The sequence below is a fragment of the Vulpes lagopus genome, chromosome 6 (genome assembly GCF_018345385.1).
Source record: "Vulpes lagopus strain Blue_001 chromosome 6, ASM1834538v1, whole genome shotgun sequence".
In the NCBI taxonomy this organism is placed as follows: domain Eukaryota; kingdom Metazoa; phylum Chordata; class Mammalia; order Carnivora; family Canidae; genus Vulpes; species Vulpes lagopus.
In genome coordinates, this window is record NC_054829.1 from 302,268 (window position 1) to 319,942 (window position 17,675).

Consider the following 17,675-nt stretch of genomic DNA (forward strand, 5'->3'; position numbering starts at 1 on the left):
GACGTGACATGGCCAGAGGGCTGGATGGGGCCCTGGTGGTGAGGGCCGTGTATGGAGAATGTGCCCTCAGGATCACAACCGGTCAGCTGTCAGGAAGGACACCCACATGGCAGCCCAGGGGCCTGAGGCAGGAGGGATCACGCGGGGCACGGGGCGGGACATTTATTCGAGCAGAGGAAAGACTTTCCGGCTCCTGCATCTCCCTGGGGACCCTGGCTGTGGGGTCTGCTTCAGGCTGCAGCACAGGGACAGCTCACTGGGTGACATTTACTTTGACATCTGGGGCCCAGGCACCCTGGTCACCGTCTCCTCAGATGAGTCTCCCCTGCAGCTGCTCCATGGGCCCCAGGCCATGTCCCCAGGGCTGCTCGCAGCTCCACCACGGCCATAGTGCTGGAGCCCCAGAGCCCCGGAGCCCTGCTGTCGTTAGCCTGAGATCCAGCCTGGGGCCCCGCAGGACTGTGGTGCAGCCCCCTTGGGCCCTGGGGGGTAAGCAAGCCAAGAGCCAGGCAAGAGAGCCTGGGGACAGCTGACGGCTGGGAAGGAGAAGTTGTATCAGGGCCCGGCTTTTTGTGTGCTGGGGACTAGGCAGATGTATCAGTGTGAACATGATTACTTAGACCTCTGGGGCCAGGGCACCCTGGTCACCGTCTCCTCAGGTAAGTGCACCCCTACCTGTGTCTGTCTTCCCGTGGGGTCATGTGGCTGGGGGCAGGGAAGCCAGCTGCGTGCGGCACCCTCCAGCATCGAGACACAGCCCATGCAGGGGGCCGGGGAGGGTTTATGTCAGGGGAGAAGCAGGGACTGTGTCCCTGTGCAATGCTTTTGGTTACTGGGGCCAGGGGACCCTGGTCACCGTCTCCTCAGGTAAGACAGCTTTCTGTTCGCCCCTCTGTCCTGGTGCAGGGAAGCAATTTCCAGAGACTCCTGGGTCTCTGAGGGACCCTGTGGGGAGCCCAGGAGCTGCTTTGGAGGCTGTGAGGTCCTCGCTCTGTGGACGGCCTTTCTGGGGGCCATGGGGGTTTGCCTGCGGCAGTCAGGCCGGCACAACGGGCTGTGTCTGGGGCGCACAGACCAGAGGACTTGGGGCGTCTGTGGCGGCCGGGCGGCTGGGCAGTGGGTGGGAGTGAGGTTTTTGTACACCACCTAATGGGGCCCTTGGCAATGTGACAACTTTGAGTACTGGGGCCAGGGAACCCTGGTCACCGTCTCCTCAGGTGAGTCCTCACAACCCTTCTCTCCTCTTTCTCTCCGGGGCTTTTTGCTGCATTTGGGGGAAAATGAGGGTGTCTGGGTCTGGGGTCCAGAAGGACTCGGGAAGGAGCCAATGGGTCAGCGGTCCCTTGCCACCTGGCCCTCCGGCAGCCTTGGCTCCTGGGGCCACCTGGTTCTCTCAGCCCCAATGGCTGTGATTTGAGGTCCAAGGCCTTTCTGGGTCCCATTTCTTGTCTGGGGTCCCAGCATGGTTGTCATATTGTGACAACTGGTTCTACAACTGGGGCCAAGGGACCCTGGTCACCGTGTCCTCAGGTGGGTCTGCACCCTCCCTAGTCGGGCTGCAATTGGGGGTTCACGGTGTTGGGCGTTCTGGGGCTCAGGAAGTGGAGGCAGAGATGGAGCGCCAGAGATGGCCCTTCCACTGCCCCGAGGACGGCCGCAGAGAGGGACGGGGCAGCTTCTTTGCCTGGTCTGGCCACCTAATCTGAGCCTTCCTGGGGGCCGCTGTGGCTGTGGCGTAGTCAGCAGAATAGGGATCTGTGGCTTTGACACACCCGCTCTCTGGGGTGACGGCCCTTGGGGTAGATTGGACTCTGTGTCCCCAATGGTTGGGGGCTGTTGGCCGGCAGACAGGCGGCCCAGGCAGGCAGTGGCCGGGATGTAGGGTCTCAGGGGCAGTGGAGGGTCTAAGAGCCTCCGGGTGACAGTGACTCAGAGGATGGGCTTCCACGGGCCGGACATAGTGCAAGCCTCGGAGTCGGGGCGATGCCGGGCCAGGCCCCTAGGGTTTCGGTCGGGTGTGGATGGTGATTTCACCACTGTGATTACTATGGTATGGACTACTGGGGCCATGGCACCTCACTCATCGTGTCCTCAGGTAAGAGAGGCCCTCCTGGGGCCTTTATTTTCTGCTCCTTTCTCTGGGGTTTTCTGAGCATTGATGGCGGGTCCTCAGGACGTGACCCCCAGGGTCGGGCTGGCTGGGAGGGGACGAGGACTGGGAGCCTGAGGGAAGTCAGAGCCTCTTGATTGTCTGATGCCTTTCTGAAACCAGAGTAATGCCGGCATGCCCAGGGGAATCACTGACCCTTGGGAGGGGCTGGGGGCTGGACCCCCATGGCAGCAGGACTGTGGGGCTGTTGGTATGGGCTAAGGAGTGTGCAGGGCTCATGTGTGTGCAGATCCACGAGAATGTCACTTGTAGAGCGTGCAGTGAGAGACTTCCCGCAGAATCACGGGTGATGTTTTGTGCTAGGCTGTGTCTATGAGACTCGTCTGGGTGAGGAGGGATGCTTGGTCCGCCCAGTGTGGGTCCCAGGGTGGGGCTGGGGGGCTGCAGGGCTCGGCTCCTGCCGGGCAGCGTCTAAGACCAAGGGGTCTGCTCCTCCTAAGTGCTAACTAGTGAAGGACAGGACATCTTTGAAGTGGCTTCTGAGGGGAAAAAAATATAGGAAATCTGTGAGTTTAAAATGTGAGAGATTTTCAAGTATATGAGACTTTTTAATTGTATCAGTTGAATCTTATGTTTCTGGAGTTGATACAAGAAATAGTGACATGGTGCTGTCCTGTCCTGCTGCGAGATTTGAGTTTTGACCACCATAAATTAAGTTTATTAATTTTTAAAAATTAATTTGGAGATTCTGGAAGTGGTGGTGCTGGGTTTCGCTGAGCCGCGGCATGGGGCCAGGCACCTGCAGGTGGCAGGAAGCGGGTCACATGGACTGTCTATTTTAGGAAGCAAGAAAACACACTTGGCAAATTTATAGTTTGTGGTTATGCAGCCATGGTTTTCGGGTTGTTTTGCCCAGCCCAGCGAAGCTGAACACGGCCACAGTGCAAAACAACACCTGTGCAATTTGCATTTCTAAAATAAGACCGCGATGCTGGCAGAAGCTGAGAAGCTTTCCTTTTTTTAACTACTTGAATCTAATTTTTCAGTCTTAGCTCATTATGCCCATTTCCAAAGAATGTCTAAGAAATTAAACTGTCTTCAGGACAGTTGATCAACATGTTTGTGTAATGGGTTTTTTGTTTATTTATTTATTTTTATTATTTTTTAAATTATTTTTTTTATTGGAGGTCAATTTGCCAACATATAGCATATCACCCAGTGCTCATCCCATCAAGTCTGTAACAGTTTTTAATTGGTTTTTCCTGCCGGCGGTCGTTAACCCAAGCCCATTCTCTAGAGCCCAGAAGCACCGTTTCCACAATCACTGTGTTCGCAGATTTTTAAGCTAGATTTTCTGTTTGTGATTAAGAGGCACTTGGATAGGCTGATAAAGCGGGCTTGGGCTCAGCTTTTCAAGCCTTCCTGCTGAGACAAATCTTAGGTGAAACGTGCCTGATGGTCCCAAATGATCTCAGCAAAGCGTGTTTCTTGTTGGAGGGAGAGGAAGCCTAGTCAGGTCTCAAGTCAGAAGGGAGCTGTGCTGGCTCTCAGGCCGCAGGAGCCCCCCAGGCCCGCTGTGGCTGGGGTCCCCCAGGCCTGCCATGGCTGGGGGCAGGCCAGCGTGGCTTCTGCCACTAGGCCCACCGGCTACCCATCGACCAACCGATTTTAATGGACTTGGAGGAAGTCTTCAAAGCCCGCACGGTGACCAGGGAGCCGAACTGGTAAGAGAGGCAGCCCCGGCTGCCAAATCTACTCCTCTGGGAAGTTGCTATTTGCTGTTTTGGTTTTCTGTTGATGAGGAATCACTCTTTAATGACTGCTCAGTGAGACAATATTTATTTGTATGAATCCCTGAGTGACCATTGCCTTGGTCCCTCACATTCAACTTTCTCTAAAGATCGTGTCTAGGAAATGGTGCAAAGTGGTGCCCCGGGGCTTCTTACCTACAGATCCTAGGATCCTAACTTAGAGGGCCACTTAGGCACTCTCTGTTGTGAACGTGGCTTTGGATGTGAGGTCATTACTGTGCATTTGAAAGTAGCCCACTGCCTGGTAGAGAGCTTTCTGATACAGAGCAGAATTAGAAGTGCAAGTTCAGATAAGATGCATTTTTGGTCATATGTAATGATGATTTTTATTTAGAGGAAATTTACCTAAGTCAGGGGTCCTACCTTAGACTCAGAGAGCGGGAGTTCGGCCAAGGGCCAAGTCCCAAGGGGAGGATCCAAGCACACTTAGCCCAGAAGCAGCACTGCCTATTCTAAAGCAAAGATGAGCTTTTCCCGATGACAGGAAACCTTCCCCAATCCTTGTAAAATTTCTTAATGGATTCAGACTTGTCAGGAAGCATTTTCCCCGGGATACTGAGATGGGAGTGATTGATTGATAAAGCTTGGGCACCACCGGCAGGCTGAGGCCGGGGCAGGGCCTGGACACAAAGGGGACCCAAGTGCAGAAATCCGCAAGGACAAAAAGGGCAGGGGTAGGCACAGGAGGGAGTGACCCCGAGCCTGGCTGTGGTCTACAGCTTTCCTGGATAAGACAGCTTTAGCTCAAAAGGCAAGCAGGTCTGCTGGCCTGAAACTTTCTAGCGAGTCCAGGACCCAGCTTTCAGGGCTGCACTGGACAGGACAACTGGGCTGCCCAGAACAGTTCTCAGCGCAGCTGAACTAAACCACATTGAACTGGCACTTCTGAGCTGAACCGGGCTGAGCTGAGCTGAGCCAGGCTGGCTGGGCTGAACTGGGCTGCACTGAGCTGGTGAGCCGGGCTGAGCTGAACTAGGTGGGCTGGGTGAGCTGGGCTGAGCTGAACCGGGCTGAGCTGGGCTGAGCTGGGCTGAGGTGAGCTGAGCTAGGCTGAGCTAGGCTGAGCTGTGTGAGCTGAACTGAGGTGAGCTGAACCGGGCTGAGCTGGTCTGAGCCAGGCTGGCTGGGCTGAACTGGGCTGCACTGAGCTGATGAGCGGAGCTGTGCTGAGCTGAACCAGGCTGAGCTGGGTGAGCTGGGCTGAGCTGTGCTGAGCTGAGGTGAGCTGAGCTGGGTGAGCTGAACCGAGCTGAGCCAGAGGCTGGCTGGGCTGAACTGGGCTGCACTGAGCTGGTGAGTGGAGCTGGGCTAGGCTGAGCTGGGCTGAGCTGAGCTGAACCGGGCTAAGCTGGGCTAAGCTGAACTGAGCTGAGCTGGGCTGAGCTGGGTGAGCTGAACCAGGCTGAGCTGGGTGAGCTGGGCTGAGCAGGGCTGAGCTGAGCTGGGCTGGCTGGGCTGAACTGGGCTTCACTGAGCTGGTAAGCTGATCTGGGCTGAGCTGGGTGAGCTGGGCTGGGCTGAGCTGGGCTGAGCTGGGTGAGCTGAGCTGGGCTGAGCTAGGTGAGCTGAACCAGGCTGAGCTGAGCTGAACCGGGCTGAGCTGAGCTGAAGCGGGCTGAGCTGGGTGAGCTGGGCTGGGCTGAGCTGGGCTGAGCTCATGTGAGCTGAGCTGGGTGAACTGAACTGAGCTGAGCCAGAGGCTGGCTGGGCTGAACTGAGCTGCACTGAGCTGGTGAGTGGAGCTGGGCTGGGCTGAGCTGGGCTGAGCTGGGCTGAGCTGGGTGAGCTGGGCTGGGCTGAGCTGAGCTGAGCTAGGCTGAGCTGGGTGAGCTGGGCTGGGCTGAGCTGAGCTGGGCTGAGCTGGGTGAGCTGAGCTGAGCTGAACCGGGCTGAGCTTGGTGAGCTAAACTGGCCTGAGCTGGGCTGAGCTCATGTGAGCTGAGCTGGGTGAACTGAACTGAGCTGAGCCAGAGGCTGGCTGGGCTGAACTGAGCTGCACTGAGCTGGTGAGTGGAGCTGGGCTGGGCTGAGCTGGGCTGAGCTGGGCTGAGCTGGGCTGAGCTGGGTGAGCTGGGCTGGGCTGAGCTGAGCTGAGCTGGGCTGAGCTGGGTGAGCTGGGCTGGGCTGAGCTGAGCTGGGCTGAGCTGGGTGAGCTGGGCTGAGCTGGGCTGAGCTGAGCTGAACTGGGCTGAGCTGTGCTGAGCTGGGCTGAGCTGGGTGAGCTGGGTGAGCTGGGCTGAGCTGGGCTGAGCTGAGCTGAGCTGAACCGGGCTGAGCTGTGCTGAGCTGGGCTGAGCTGGGTGAGCTGGGCTGGGCTGAGCTGGGCTGGGCTGAGCTGGGTGAGCTGGGCTGGGCTGAGCTGAGCTGGGCTGAGCTGGGTGAGCTGGGCTGAGCTGGGCTGAGCTGAGCTGAGCTGAACCGGGCTGAGCTGTGCTGAGCTGGGCTGAGCTGGGTGAGCTGGGCTGGGCTGAGCTGGGCTGGGCTGAGCTGGGTGAGCTGGGCTGGGCTGAGCTGAGCTGGGCTGAGCTGAGCTGAACCGGGCTGAGCTGGGTGAGTTTGGCAGGGCTGAGCTGAGCAGGGCTGAGCTGGGTGAGCTAAACCAGGCTGAGCTGTGCTGAGCTGGGCTGAGCTGGGCTGGGCTGAGCTGAGCTGGGCTGAGCTGGGCTGGGCTGAGCTGAGCTGGGCTGAGCTGGGCTGAGCTGGGCTGGGCTGGGCTGGGCTGAGCTGAGCTGGGCTGAGCTGAGCTGAACCGGGCTGAGCTGGGTGAGTTTGGCAGGGCTGAGCTGAGAAGGGCTGAGCTGGGTGAGCTAAACCAGGCTGAGCTGGGCTGAGCTGGGCTGAGCTGGGTGAGCTGGGCTCAGCTGAGCTGGGCTGAGCTGGGTGAGCTGAACCGGGCTGAGCTGGGCTGAGCTGGGTGAGCTGGGCTGAGCTGAGCTGGACTGAGCTGGGTGAGCTGAACCGGGCTGAGCTGTGCTGAAACAGGCTGAGCTGTGCTGAGCTAGGCTGAGCTGAGGTGAGCTGAGCTGAACCAGGCTGAGCTGGGTTGAGCTGAGCCGGGCTGAGCTGGGTGAGCTGGGCTGAGCTGGGATGAGCAGGGCTGAGCTGGGCTGAGCTGAGCCGGGATGAGCTGGGATGAGCAGGGCTGAGCTGGGTGAGCTGGGCTGAGCTGGGATGAGCAGGGCTGAGCTGGACTGAGCAGGGCCGAGATGGGTGAGCTAAACTGGGCTGAGCTGCCCTGAGCTGCGCTGAGCTGGGCAAAGCTGGGCCGAACTGGACTGAGCTGGCTGATCTGAGCTGGGCTGAGCTGAGCTGAACCGGGCTGAGCTGAGTGGGACTGAGTGGGGCTGAGCGGGGCTGAGTGGGGCTGAGCAGGGCTGAGCTGGGTGAGCTAAACCGGGACGAGCTTGGCTGAGCTGAGCTGCGCTGGGCTGAACTGGGTGAGCTGAATCAGGCTGAGCTGAGCTGAACCAGGCTGGGCTGAACTGGGCTGCACTGAGCTGGTAAGCTGATCTGAGCTGAGCTGATCTGGGCCAAGCTGAGCTGGGCTGGGCTGGGCTGAGCTGAGCTGAGCTGAGCTGAGCTGAACCGGGCTGAGCTGAGCTGAGCTGAGCTGGGCTAAGCTGAGCTGGTCTGAGCTGAGTGAGCTGGGCTGAGCTAAGCTGGGCTGGGTGGGATGAACTGGGCTGAGCTGAGCTGACCTGGGCTGGGCTGAGCTGGGCTGAACCGGGCTGAGCTGCACTGAATCAAGCTGGCCTAGCCGGGTGAGCTGAGCTGGGCTGAGCTGAGCAGGAGTGAGCTGGGTGAGCTGAGCTGGGCTGGGCTGGGCTGGGCCGAGCCGGACTGAGCTGCACTGAATCAGGCTGGCCTAGTCGGGTGAGCTGAGCTGGGCTGAGCTGAGCAGGAGTGAGCTGGGTGAGCTGAGCTGGGCTGGGCTGGGCTGGGCTGGGCTGAGCCGGACTGAGCTGCACTGAATCAGGCTGGCCTAGCTGGGTGAGCTGAGCTTGGCTGAGCTGGGCTGGGCTGTGCTGAACTGAGTTGAAGTGGCCTGAGTTGAATTGAGGTGAGCTGGGCTGAACTGTCCTAGCTGGGCAGAGCTGAGCTGAATTAGGCTGAATGAACTGGGACTAGGCTTGGTGCACTGAGCTGGTTAGCCATGGTCACTGAGATAGTCCAGCAGAAATGGACTGACTGAGTTGCTTTGACCCAGGAGTTTGAAGTCGTAGTTTGGGCTAGATTCATCTGCACTGGGGCATTTAGTTCTAGTCGGGGGGTGAGCTGGCCTTGCTGGGCTGTCCTGACTAACCTTGATGTGACCTCAATAACCTAGTTGTGCTAAGGATGGGCCAAGGGGAATCTGCATCACCCGACTCCTCATATGCACACCGTTCGCTGACCCTAGACACACTGGCCAGGGCTGGTTGGTTGGTTGGGGCGCTCCTCTCTATTCTATCAACCTGCCTCACAGATGGCTCTCAGGCTTGTGACTGAGTGTGGCAGCCTGGCTCCTGTGTCTCAGGGGGAAAGCCACACTGGCCGAGGCCAAGCCATCCCACAAGTCCAGAGCTGGGCTTCTGCGGCAGGGTGGGGGCAGTTGCGCCTCCTCTTCCCGGCAGGACTCGATGTCAGCACTGTCATCCACTGCACTGTTGGGCTCCTCCCCGGGCTGGGGATGCTGCGAGGCCAGCCTTTGTGGCAGTGAGGTGAGGGAGCTGCAGGGCTGGCCACAGCCCGCCTGGCAGAGTATGAAAAGAACACAGCTTCTCACCCATCTCTTGTCCCTCTCTGGTCCTCAGAGAGTCCATCCCCTCCAAACCTCTTCCCCCTCATCACCTGTGAGAACTCCCTGTCTGATGAGACCCTGGTGGCCATGGGCTGCCTGGCCCGGGATTTCCTGCCTGGCTCCATCACCTTCTCCTGGAAGTACGAGAACCTCAGTGCAATCAACAACCAGGACATTAAGACCTTCCCTTCGGTTCTGAGAGAGGGCAAGTATGTGGCGACCTCTCAGGTGTTCCTGCCCTCCGTGGACATCATCCAGGGCTCAGACGAGTACATCACATGCAACGTCAAGCACTCCAATGGTGACAAATCTGTGAACGTGCCCATCATAGGTGAGAGCAGGGCCCTCCTCCCCGTGGCCGGATGGGTAGTGTGGGCCAGCCAGGCTGACGCACTGTCCCCTCATTCCAGGGCCTATTCCGACGTCTCCCAACGTGACTGTCTTCATCCCACCCCGCGATGCCTTCTCTGGCAATGGCCAGCGCAAGTCCCAGCTCGTCTGCCAGGCTGCAGGTTTCAGCCCCAAGCAGATTTCCGTGTCTTGGTTCCGTGATGGAAAGCAGATCGAGTCTGGCTTCAACACAGGGAAGGCAGAGGCCGAGGAGAAAGAGCACGGACCTGTGACCTACAGCATCCTCAGCATGCTGACCATCACCGAGAGTGCCTGGCTCAGCCAGAGCGTGTTCACCTGCCACGTTGAGCACAATGGGATCGTCTTCCAGAAGAACGTGTCCTCCATGTGCACCCCCAGTGAGTGACCCCACCACTACTGCAGGCCCTTGGGCTTGGTGTCCACTCGGGCCAGCTGCTCCCCGAGCCTTGGCTTCCTGCAGCGGCCAAGGGCGGGGCGGTGGGGGCCTAGCATTCCCCTCCAGAGGGTCCTTGCAGCTGAGGAAGGCCCATGGATGGGGCCTCCATTCTTTGGGGAAAATCTCCACTTTGCCTGATTTCATGTCCAGTCACTGATGCAAACTCTCTCCTGATCTAGATACACCCGTTGGCATCAGCATCTTCACCATCCCCCCCTCATTTGCCAGCATCTTCAACACCAAGTCGGCCAAGCTGTCCTGCCTGGTCACTGACCTGGCCACTTATGACAGCCTGACCATCTCCTGGACCCGTCAGAATGGCGAGGCTCTGAAAACCCACACCAACATCTCTGAGAGCCACCCCAACAACACCTTCAGTGCCATGGGGGAGGCCACCGTCTGCGTGGAGGAATGGGAGTCAGGCGAGCAGTTCACCTGCACAGTGACCCACACAGATCTGCCCTCACCACTGAAGAAGACCATCTCCAGGCCCAAGGGTAGGGGCCCACTCCTCCTCTGCCCCAGGGCTCTTCCACAGCCCCTGGGCGCCTCTCCCCACCAGCCCCTCATCTGAACTCACGACTGTCTTTCCTCCCACAGATGTCAACAAGCACATGCCTTCTGTCTACGTCCTGCCCCCGAGCCGGGAGCAGCTGAGCCTGCGGGAATCAGCCTCACTTACCTGCCTGGTGAAAGGCTTCTCACCTCCAGATGTGTTCGTGCAGTGGCTGCAGAAGGGCCAGCCTGTGCCCCCTGACAGCTACGTGACCAGCGCCCCGATGCCCGAGCCCCAAGCCCCCGGCCTCTACTTTGTCCACAGCATCCTGACCGTGAGTGAGGAGGACTGGAATGCCGGGGAGACCTACACCTGTGTTGTAGGCCACGAGGCCCTGCCCCATGTGGTGACCGAGAGGAGCGTGGACAAGTCCACCGGTAAACCCACCCTGTACAACGTGTCCCTGGTTTTATCTGACACAGCCAGCACCTGCTACTGACCGCTGGGCCGCCCACTCCAGGCGGGTGACCCGTTGCTGTGTGTGCACATGTGCAAACTAACCATGTCAATGGGCTGAGATATGGCATTTTATCAAAATTAGAAATAAAAACATCCATTCAAAAGATGCTCGTCCTGAGTAAGCAATGCTCTTGCCGGCAAGGGCCCTGGCTGTGCTGCCGCCATCCCCAGACCACCCTCCACCACCATCCCTTCCCCCACCCAGCCTCCGGAGGTCGCTGTGCTCCTCGCAGACCAAGCCCATGCTCATTGCTCCTCTAGCTGCTCCCACAGCCACATACATGCACACATGCACACAGACGTGGACACATGGACACACAGCAACATGCATGCATATGGACACAGACATGTATACAGTGCACATGGGCACACATACCCAGGCATGCACACACATGGGTGTGGACACAGATGCACCTCCACACACACACACACACACAGACATACAGACACAGGCATGTGCACATGTGGGTGTGGACATAGATGTCCCCACATACACATGCACAGACATACAGGCAGACACGCAGACACAGGCATTCGCACACGTGGGTGTGGACACAGATGTGCTTGCCTACACACAGATAGACATACAGGCAGACATACAGACATAGGCACACACACGTGAGTGTGGACACAAGCACACCTCCACATACATGCACAGACATACAGGCAGACATGTGGACACAGGCATGCGCACATGTGTGTAGACATAGATGTGCCTGCCTACACACAGACATACAGGCCGACACATGGACACAGACACACACACGTGGGTGTGGACACAGATGCACCTCCACATACACATGTACAGACATACAGGCAGACACGCAGACACAGCCATGTGCACACGTGAGTGTGGACGCAGGTGCAGCTCTACATACACACAGACATATAGGCAGACACTCAGACACAGATGCACACACGTGAGTGTGGACACAGGTGCAGCTCCACATACACACAGACATATGGGCAGATACTCAGACACAGATGCACACACGTGAGTGTGGACACAGGTGCAGCTCCCATACACACGCACAGACATACAGGCAGACACGTGGGCACAGATGCACACACGTGAGTGTGGACGCAGGTGCAGCTCCACATACACACGCACAGACATATAGGCAGACACACGGACACAGACGCACACACATGTGGACACAGATGCACCTCCACATACACATGCACAGACATACAGGCAGACACGTGGGCACAGATGCACATACGTGAGTGTGGATGCAGGTGCAGCTCCACATACACATGCACAGACATACAGGCAGACACACGGACACAGATGCACACACGTGAGTGTGGACGCAGATGCAGCTCCACATACACACGCACAGACATACAGGCAGACACATGGGCACAGATGCACACACATGAGTGTGGACGCAGGTGCAGCTCCACATACACACGCACAGACATATAGGCAGACACACGGACACAGACGCACACACATGTGGACACAGATTCACCTCCACATACACATGCACAGACATACAGGCAGACATGCAGACACAGCCATGTGCACGTGAGTGTGGATGCAGATGCAGCTCCACATACACATGCACAGATATACAGGCAGACACGTGGGCACAGATGCACACACGTGAGTGTGGACGCAGGTGCAGCTCCACATACACACGCACAGACATACAGGCAGACACATGGGCACAGATGCACACACATGAGTGTGGACGCAGGTGCAGCTCCACATACACACGCACAGACATATAGGCAGACACATGGACACAGACGCACACACATCTGGACACAGATGCACCTCCACATACACATGCACAGACATACAGGCAGACACGTGGGCACAGATGCACATACGTGAGTGTGGATGCAGGTGCAGCTCCACATACACATGCACAGACATACAGGCAGACACACGGACACAGATGCACACACGTGAGTGTGGACGCAGATGCAGCTCCACATACACACGCACAGACATACAGGCAGACACGTGAACACATGCACACACGTGAGTGTACACAGGTGCACACACACACAGACATACAGGCAGACACATGGACACAGACACACACGTGGGTGTGGACACAGGTACACATGGACACAGATACATGTGCACACACATGACACATGCACACTTATTCACACATGTATACAGCCACGCTGACACATGTGCACACACATGGATGCCAGCCCTTGCACACCCTCTAACCCAGGGCCTCCCGTCGTCTCCAGCCATGTCACTTCCTGCAGGCCTTCATGCCCCAGCTCTGCTTGTCCTTCTGTCTCTGACCACAGCTGCCATTCCCAGGCCTGGGTCCAAGGGAAGCCCCTGCCCATGCCCAGGCGCTCGAAGGAAGCAGAACCCCAGCACCCGGGGATGAACGGGGCTGGGCCTGTCCTGACAAAGCAGGCAGGGGGAGGCCGCAGAGAGTCTGATCTGAGTGGGGGGCCCCTGTGAACATCAGGCCCTGGAAATGGTGGGAAGCAAGGCTCCCGGGAGCAAGCCTGAGGGAGCACAGAGCCCTCCGGGCAGAGAAGGGTGGGGGCCACAGTGGCATCTCCTCTGCCAGCAGCCACAGGCAGCAGAGCCTCCTTTGGGCTGCCTCTGAGACCCTGTCTGCACACCAGGCCCTTGGGAGCCTGAGCTCCAGATGCCCCCAAGGGCCCACTTGGGCTGAGGCTGGAGCCCCTTGAGTGCCCTCAGCCTGTGCACCCCAATGTCACCCTCCCTGGAGCTTCAGCGTTCTATCTGGCCCCTGGGTCCCCGAGCACTGGTGGGGTGGACAGCCAGCCAGGGCCCCACTTGGCCTCTCACATGTGCCACCCACTCAGAGCAGGGAGGGCGAGCCAGCAGGGATCTCACTGGGAAGCTGGGCCTCAGCGGCCTCCGCAGCCAGGGGCACACGCACCCCAAGCCACCATTGGTGGAGGGGCCTGCTCCCTGCCTCAGTCCCAGGTGATCCTGGCTGAGCCACCAGCCCCCCCCACCCCGGGACACTGAGCCACCCATCTGGGGCCCCACGTCTCACCCAAGCCCAAGCCATACCGCTGTGTCTGTGTTGCTCTGCCGAGCTCTCTGCTGCCCCAGGGCTAATAGGGTAGGTGCTCAGGGTCACCACACCACTCTGCTTTGGCCATGTTCTTCCTTGGCCTGACCCCTGCATCAAGTGGCCAAGGCCTCGCTAACGCCTGACTCAGACCCTTCTCCACAGAACCCAGGAGCCCTGGGCCCCACAGGGCAGGTACTGAGGCGTTGGGGGGGCTGAGAAGCCATGTGCCCTCACCGGCCCTCCTGAGGGCAGCACAGCCGGGGCCAGGGGCGGCTCTGGGGCTGGGCCCTGCTGGCCATGGCCTGACCCCTGTGTGCTGTGTCCCCTGCAGGGGGGGAGGTGAGTGCCGAGGAGGAAGGCTTCGAGAACCTGAATACCATGGCATCCACCTTCATCGTCCTCTTCCTCCTCAGTGTCTTCTACAGCACCACAGTCACTCTGTTCAAGGTAGCGGCAGGGTGGCAGAGGGAGGGGGGTGCACACAGCCACAGGCCTGCCTCACCTGCCCCTGCACCACGGGGAAACATCTCACACTGTCTGTCATCTGCAGGTGAAATGACCGGCCAGCTAGGAGCGTCAGAGCCCCGGGAGATGGAGCCCAGGGGGCACTGCCTTGGGGTCTGGGGTCCCCAGCCTGTTGGGCCCGTCAACTTGTGCCTAAATCTTTCGCACGTCGTCCCTCCCGCTTCCAGCTCGAAGACAAGGGCTTCTCGAGACTTGGCCAATGCCGGGACGCGTGGGAGCCTGCAGCCGCGGCTCCGCTGCGAGCGTTGCTTTGCAATGTATACGCATGTCGCCTTGAAATAAACGTGTACATTTTGCGAAACTGCTGCCTTGTGCTGGTGTTTTTGTTCCGAAAGGCACTAATTGGGTGCTGCATGTGCGTCTCAACAGGCAGCCCTTGTTTGGAAGGGCACGTGAGAAGGGGGTCTGTCTGCATGCAGGCCTGCCAGGGGACATGCCAGGAAAGGGGACCCCGGCGGCACCCCGGGATTCGCGCACGTCCAGCCTGCTTCAGAGAGTCCCAAGCCTGACCTCCTGGACACGGCAGGTGCCAGGAACCTGGCGTGGGCCTCGGGGTTTCGTGTGCAGCCAGCAGGGGCCTCTGCCTTGGGGTCCCCTCACGGTGCACTGCCCAATCTCCGTCCCCAGCAAGTCTGGCCACCCTAAGGGCTTGTCCCACCCGCTGTGGGCATCTGGGGGCTGGCAGGACTGCGGGAGCTCACCCCACATCTGGGCTACACAGTGGCTGGTGTGGGGAAAGCAGGAGTTTCTGGTGAGCAGGCGAGGAGAGGCAGAGGGCAAAGGATGGGCATGTCCACATCACTGCAGAAGCAGGGCAGGCGGTGCCGGGCCCAGGGCCATGGCTGAGTTGGAGCCATGCAGAGGGGGCTGGTCCGGCCACAGTGCGGGCAGCCAGTGTGGACCGCGGGCCATGGAGCCATGGCAGCAGGCATCTGGGTGCAGGCGCATGGGACAGGAGGCTGAGAGGGAAGGCGCAGACCTCCACTAGGGATGTGGGGTGGCACCTGGCGAGGACGGCTGAGCCAGGCTGCAGGAGGAGGCTCCAGAGGTGCGGAGAGCAGCCGAGAGCTTGCAGGGCCAGCCATCCACATGTTGCCCAACCCCAGAGGGGTGGCTGCCATGGAGGCAGGAGAGGGGCGTGGTCCTGGGACATCTGTCCCCCAGCCTGGGCTCCAGGTGGACACTTCTGGTTCTGGCTTTGCTTTGGTTAAATGGACTGCACCTCGGCCCCATGAGGGGCATGTGGGCCTGGGGGCTCTGGTGCTGGGGGCAGCTGTCGGCTCAAGACGGCACCTGTGGGAGCAGCAAGACCCATGGACGCTGGGGGCAGGAGTTGGCTCCAGGCTGCGTCTTGGCTTCCAGGGCTGCCGTGGTTGGTGGCGACCTTGTCTTGGACACGAGGCACCCTCTCCCTGCCATCTCGCTCCCCAGGCGCCGCTGCGTGCATGTGCCCTTTGTAAGGATGCTCGTCGTGCGGGATTAGGGCCTTGGCCCAATCCAGTGGGACAAGTACATCCCCAGGGATCCAGTCCCCCACGAGCTCCCCATCAGGGGCACAAGGGTGACAGGATGTCAAGGTATAAGCTGGCACACACGATTCCAGCCGCCCACCCCGTGGCCCCAACTTCATGTCCTTCTCCTGTGCACAGCACTTCGGGAACAACTCCAGAGGTCACCCTGCTCAGCATCAACCGTGAGGTCAGCATCTCATTTATCACCTGAGTGATAGGAGAGAGTTAGGAGCTGTGAACACAGTGAGGAGTTGATGAAAGAGTGTGGAGTGACCTGGTGCAGCCACTCTGGAAAACTGTGTGGAGGTTCCTCAAAGAGTTAAAAATAGACCTGCCCTACGACCCAGCAATTGCACTGCTGGGGATTTACCCCAAAGATTCAGATACAGTGAAACGCAGGGACACCTGCACCCCGATGCAAGTCTCCACACAGTTTTCCAGAGTGGCTGCACCAGGTCACTCCACACTCTTTCATCAAGTCCTCACTGTTCACAGCTCCTAACTCTCTCCTCACCTCCACTCTCTCTCTTCAGCTCCACACTTTGTACTCAACCCCATGCTCTGCTCACTCCTCACCCCCACACTCTTTCCTCAGCTCCACACTCTATCCTCAACTCCGAACTCTATACTCACCTCAATGCACTCTCCTCAGATCATCCCTCTCTCCTCAGCTCCTCACTCTGTCCTCAGCTTCCTACTCCCACCTCAGCTCCACGTTCTGTCCTCAGATCCACATTCTTTCCTCAGCTTCTAATTCTGCCCTCAAGACTACCTCCATCCTCAGCTCCACACTGGATTCTCATCCACACTCTGTTCTCACCTCTGGGCTCTCTCCTTACCTCTGAGCTTTCTCCTCAGCTCCACACTCTGTCCTCAGCTCAACTCTCCCTGCTCATCTCCACTCTCTCTCCTCAGTTCTACACTGTTTTTTCAGCTTCACACTCTCCTCAACTCCAGGTTTTCTCCTCATACCCACAATCTATCCTTACCTCCAGGCTCTCTCCTCAGTTCCACACTCTGTCCTCAGCTCCACTTTCTCTCCTCACCTCCACAGTCTCTCCTCAGAAGCTCACTTTATCCTCAGCTCTACACTAGGTTCTCAACTCATCACTCTGTCTTCACCTCAACAGTCTCTCCTCAGCTCCATGCTCTCTCCTTGGCTCCACACTCTGTTCTCACCTCCTTCTTCTCTCCTCAGCTCTTAGCTCTCTCCTCAGTGCCTTGCTTTCTCCTCGGCTCCAGACTCTATCCTCAGCTCGGTGCTCTCTCCTCAGCTCCACACTCTGTCCTCAGCTCCTCACTCAGTCCTCACCTCAATGCTCTTCCTCAGCTCATTGCTCCCTCCTCAGCTCCTCACTCTCTCCTCAGCTCATCGCTCTCTCCTTAGCTCCACACTCAGTCGTCAGCTTCACCCTCTGTCCTCACCTCCACACTCTATCCTCCACTCCACACTCTGTCCTCAGCTCCTCACTCAGTCCTCGCCTCAATGCTCTTCCTCAGCTCATTGCTCCCTCCTCAGCTCCTCACTCTCTCCTCAGCTCATCACTTTCTCCTCAGCTCCACTCAGTCATCAGCTTCACCCTCTGTCCTCACCTCCACACTCTTTCCTCAGCTCCACACTCTGTCCTCACCTCCACATCCTCTTCTCAGCTCCTCACTCTCTACTTAGCTACACCCTCTCTCCTCACCTCCCTCCTCTGTCCTCAGCTCCTTGCTATCTCCTCAGCACCTTGCTTTCTTCTCAGCTCCACACTCTGTCCTCATCTCCACACTCTCTCCTCAACTACACACTCTAATCTCAGATCCACATTCTTTCCTCAGGTCCTAATTCTGTCCTCAAGTCCAGCTCAGTCCTCAGCTATACACTCAATCCTTATATCCACTCTCTGTCCTCACCTCCAGGGTTCTCTCCTCAGCTCCACACTCTGTCCTCATCTTGATTCTCCTCAGCTCCATGGTCTCCTTTGTTCCACACTCTCTCCTCAGCTCCACATTCTGTCTCATCAGCTCCACACTCTCTCCTCAGCTCCACACTCTGTCCTCATCTTGATTCTCTCTCCTCAGCTCCATGGCCTCCTTC

General features: G+C 58.5%; 2 gene segments (V, D, J or C); both read left to right on the forward strand.

Annotated features, from left to right (window-relative positions):
- Positions 1 to 14,385, forward strand: part of LOC121492976 — a 287,174-nt gene extending 272,789 nt beyond the window's left edge. The window contains 7 exon segments of the C gene segment in view: positions 1,174 to 1,217; positions 8,715 to 9,032; positions 9,112 to 9,450; positions 9,689 to 10,006; positions 10,110 to 10,442; positions 13,891 to 14,006; positions 14,110 to 14,385. Of these exon segments, the coding sequence occupies positions 1,174 to 1,217; positions 8,715 to 9,032; positions 9,112 to 9,450; positions 9,689 to 10,006; positions 10,110 to 10,442; positions 13,891 to 14,006; positions 14,110 to 14,118 (1,477 nt within the window).
- The window catches only part of LOC121492978, a 107,346-nt gene continuing 90,281 nt past the window's right edge, over positions 611 to 17,675 (forward strand). The window contains exon 1 of the C gene segment in view: positions 611 to 659.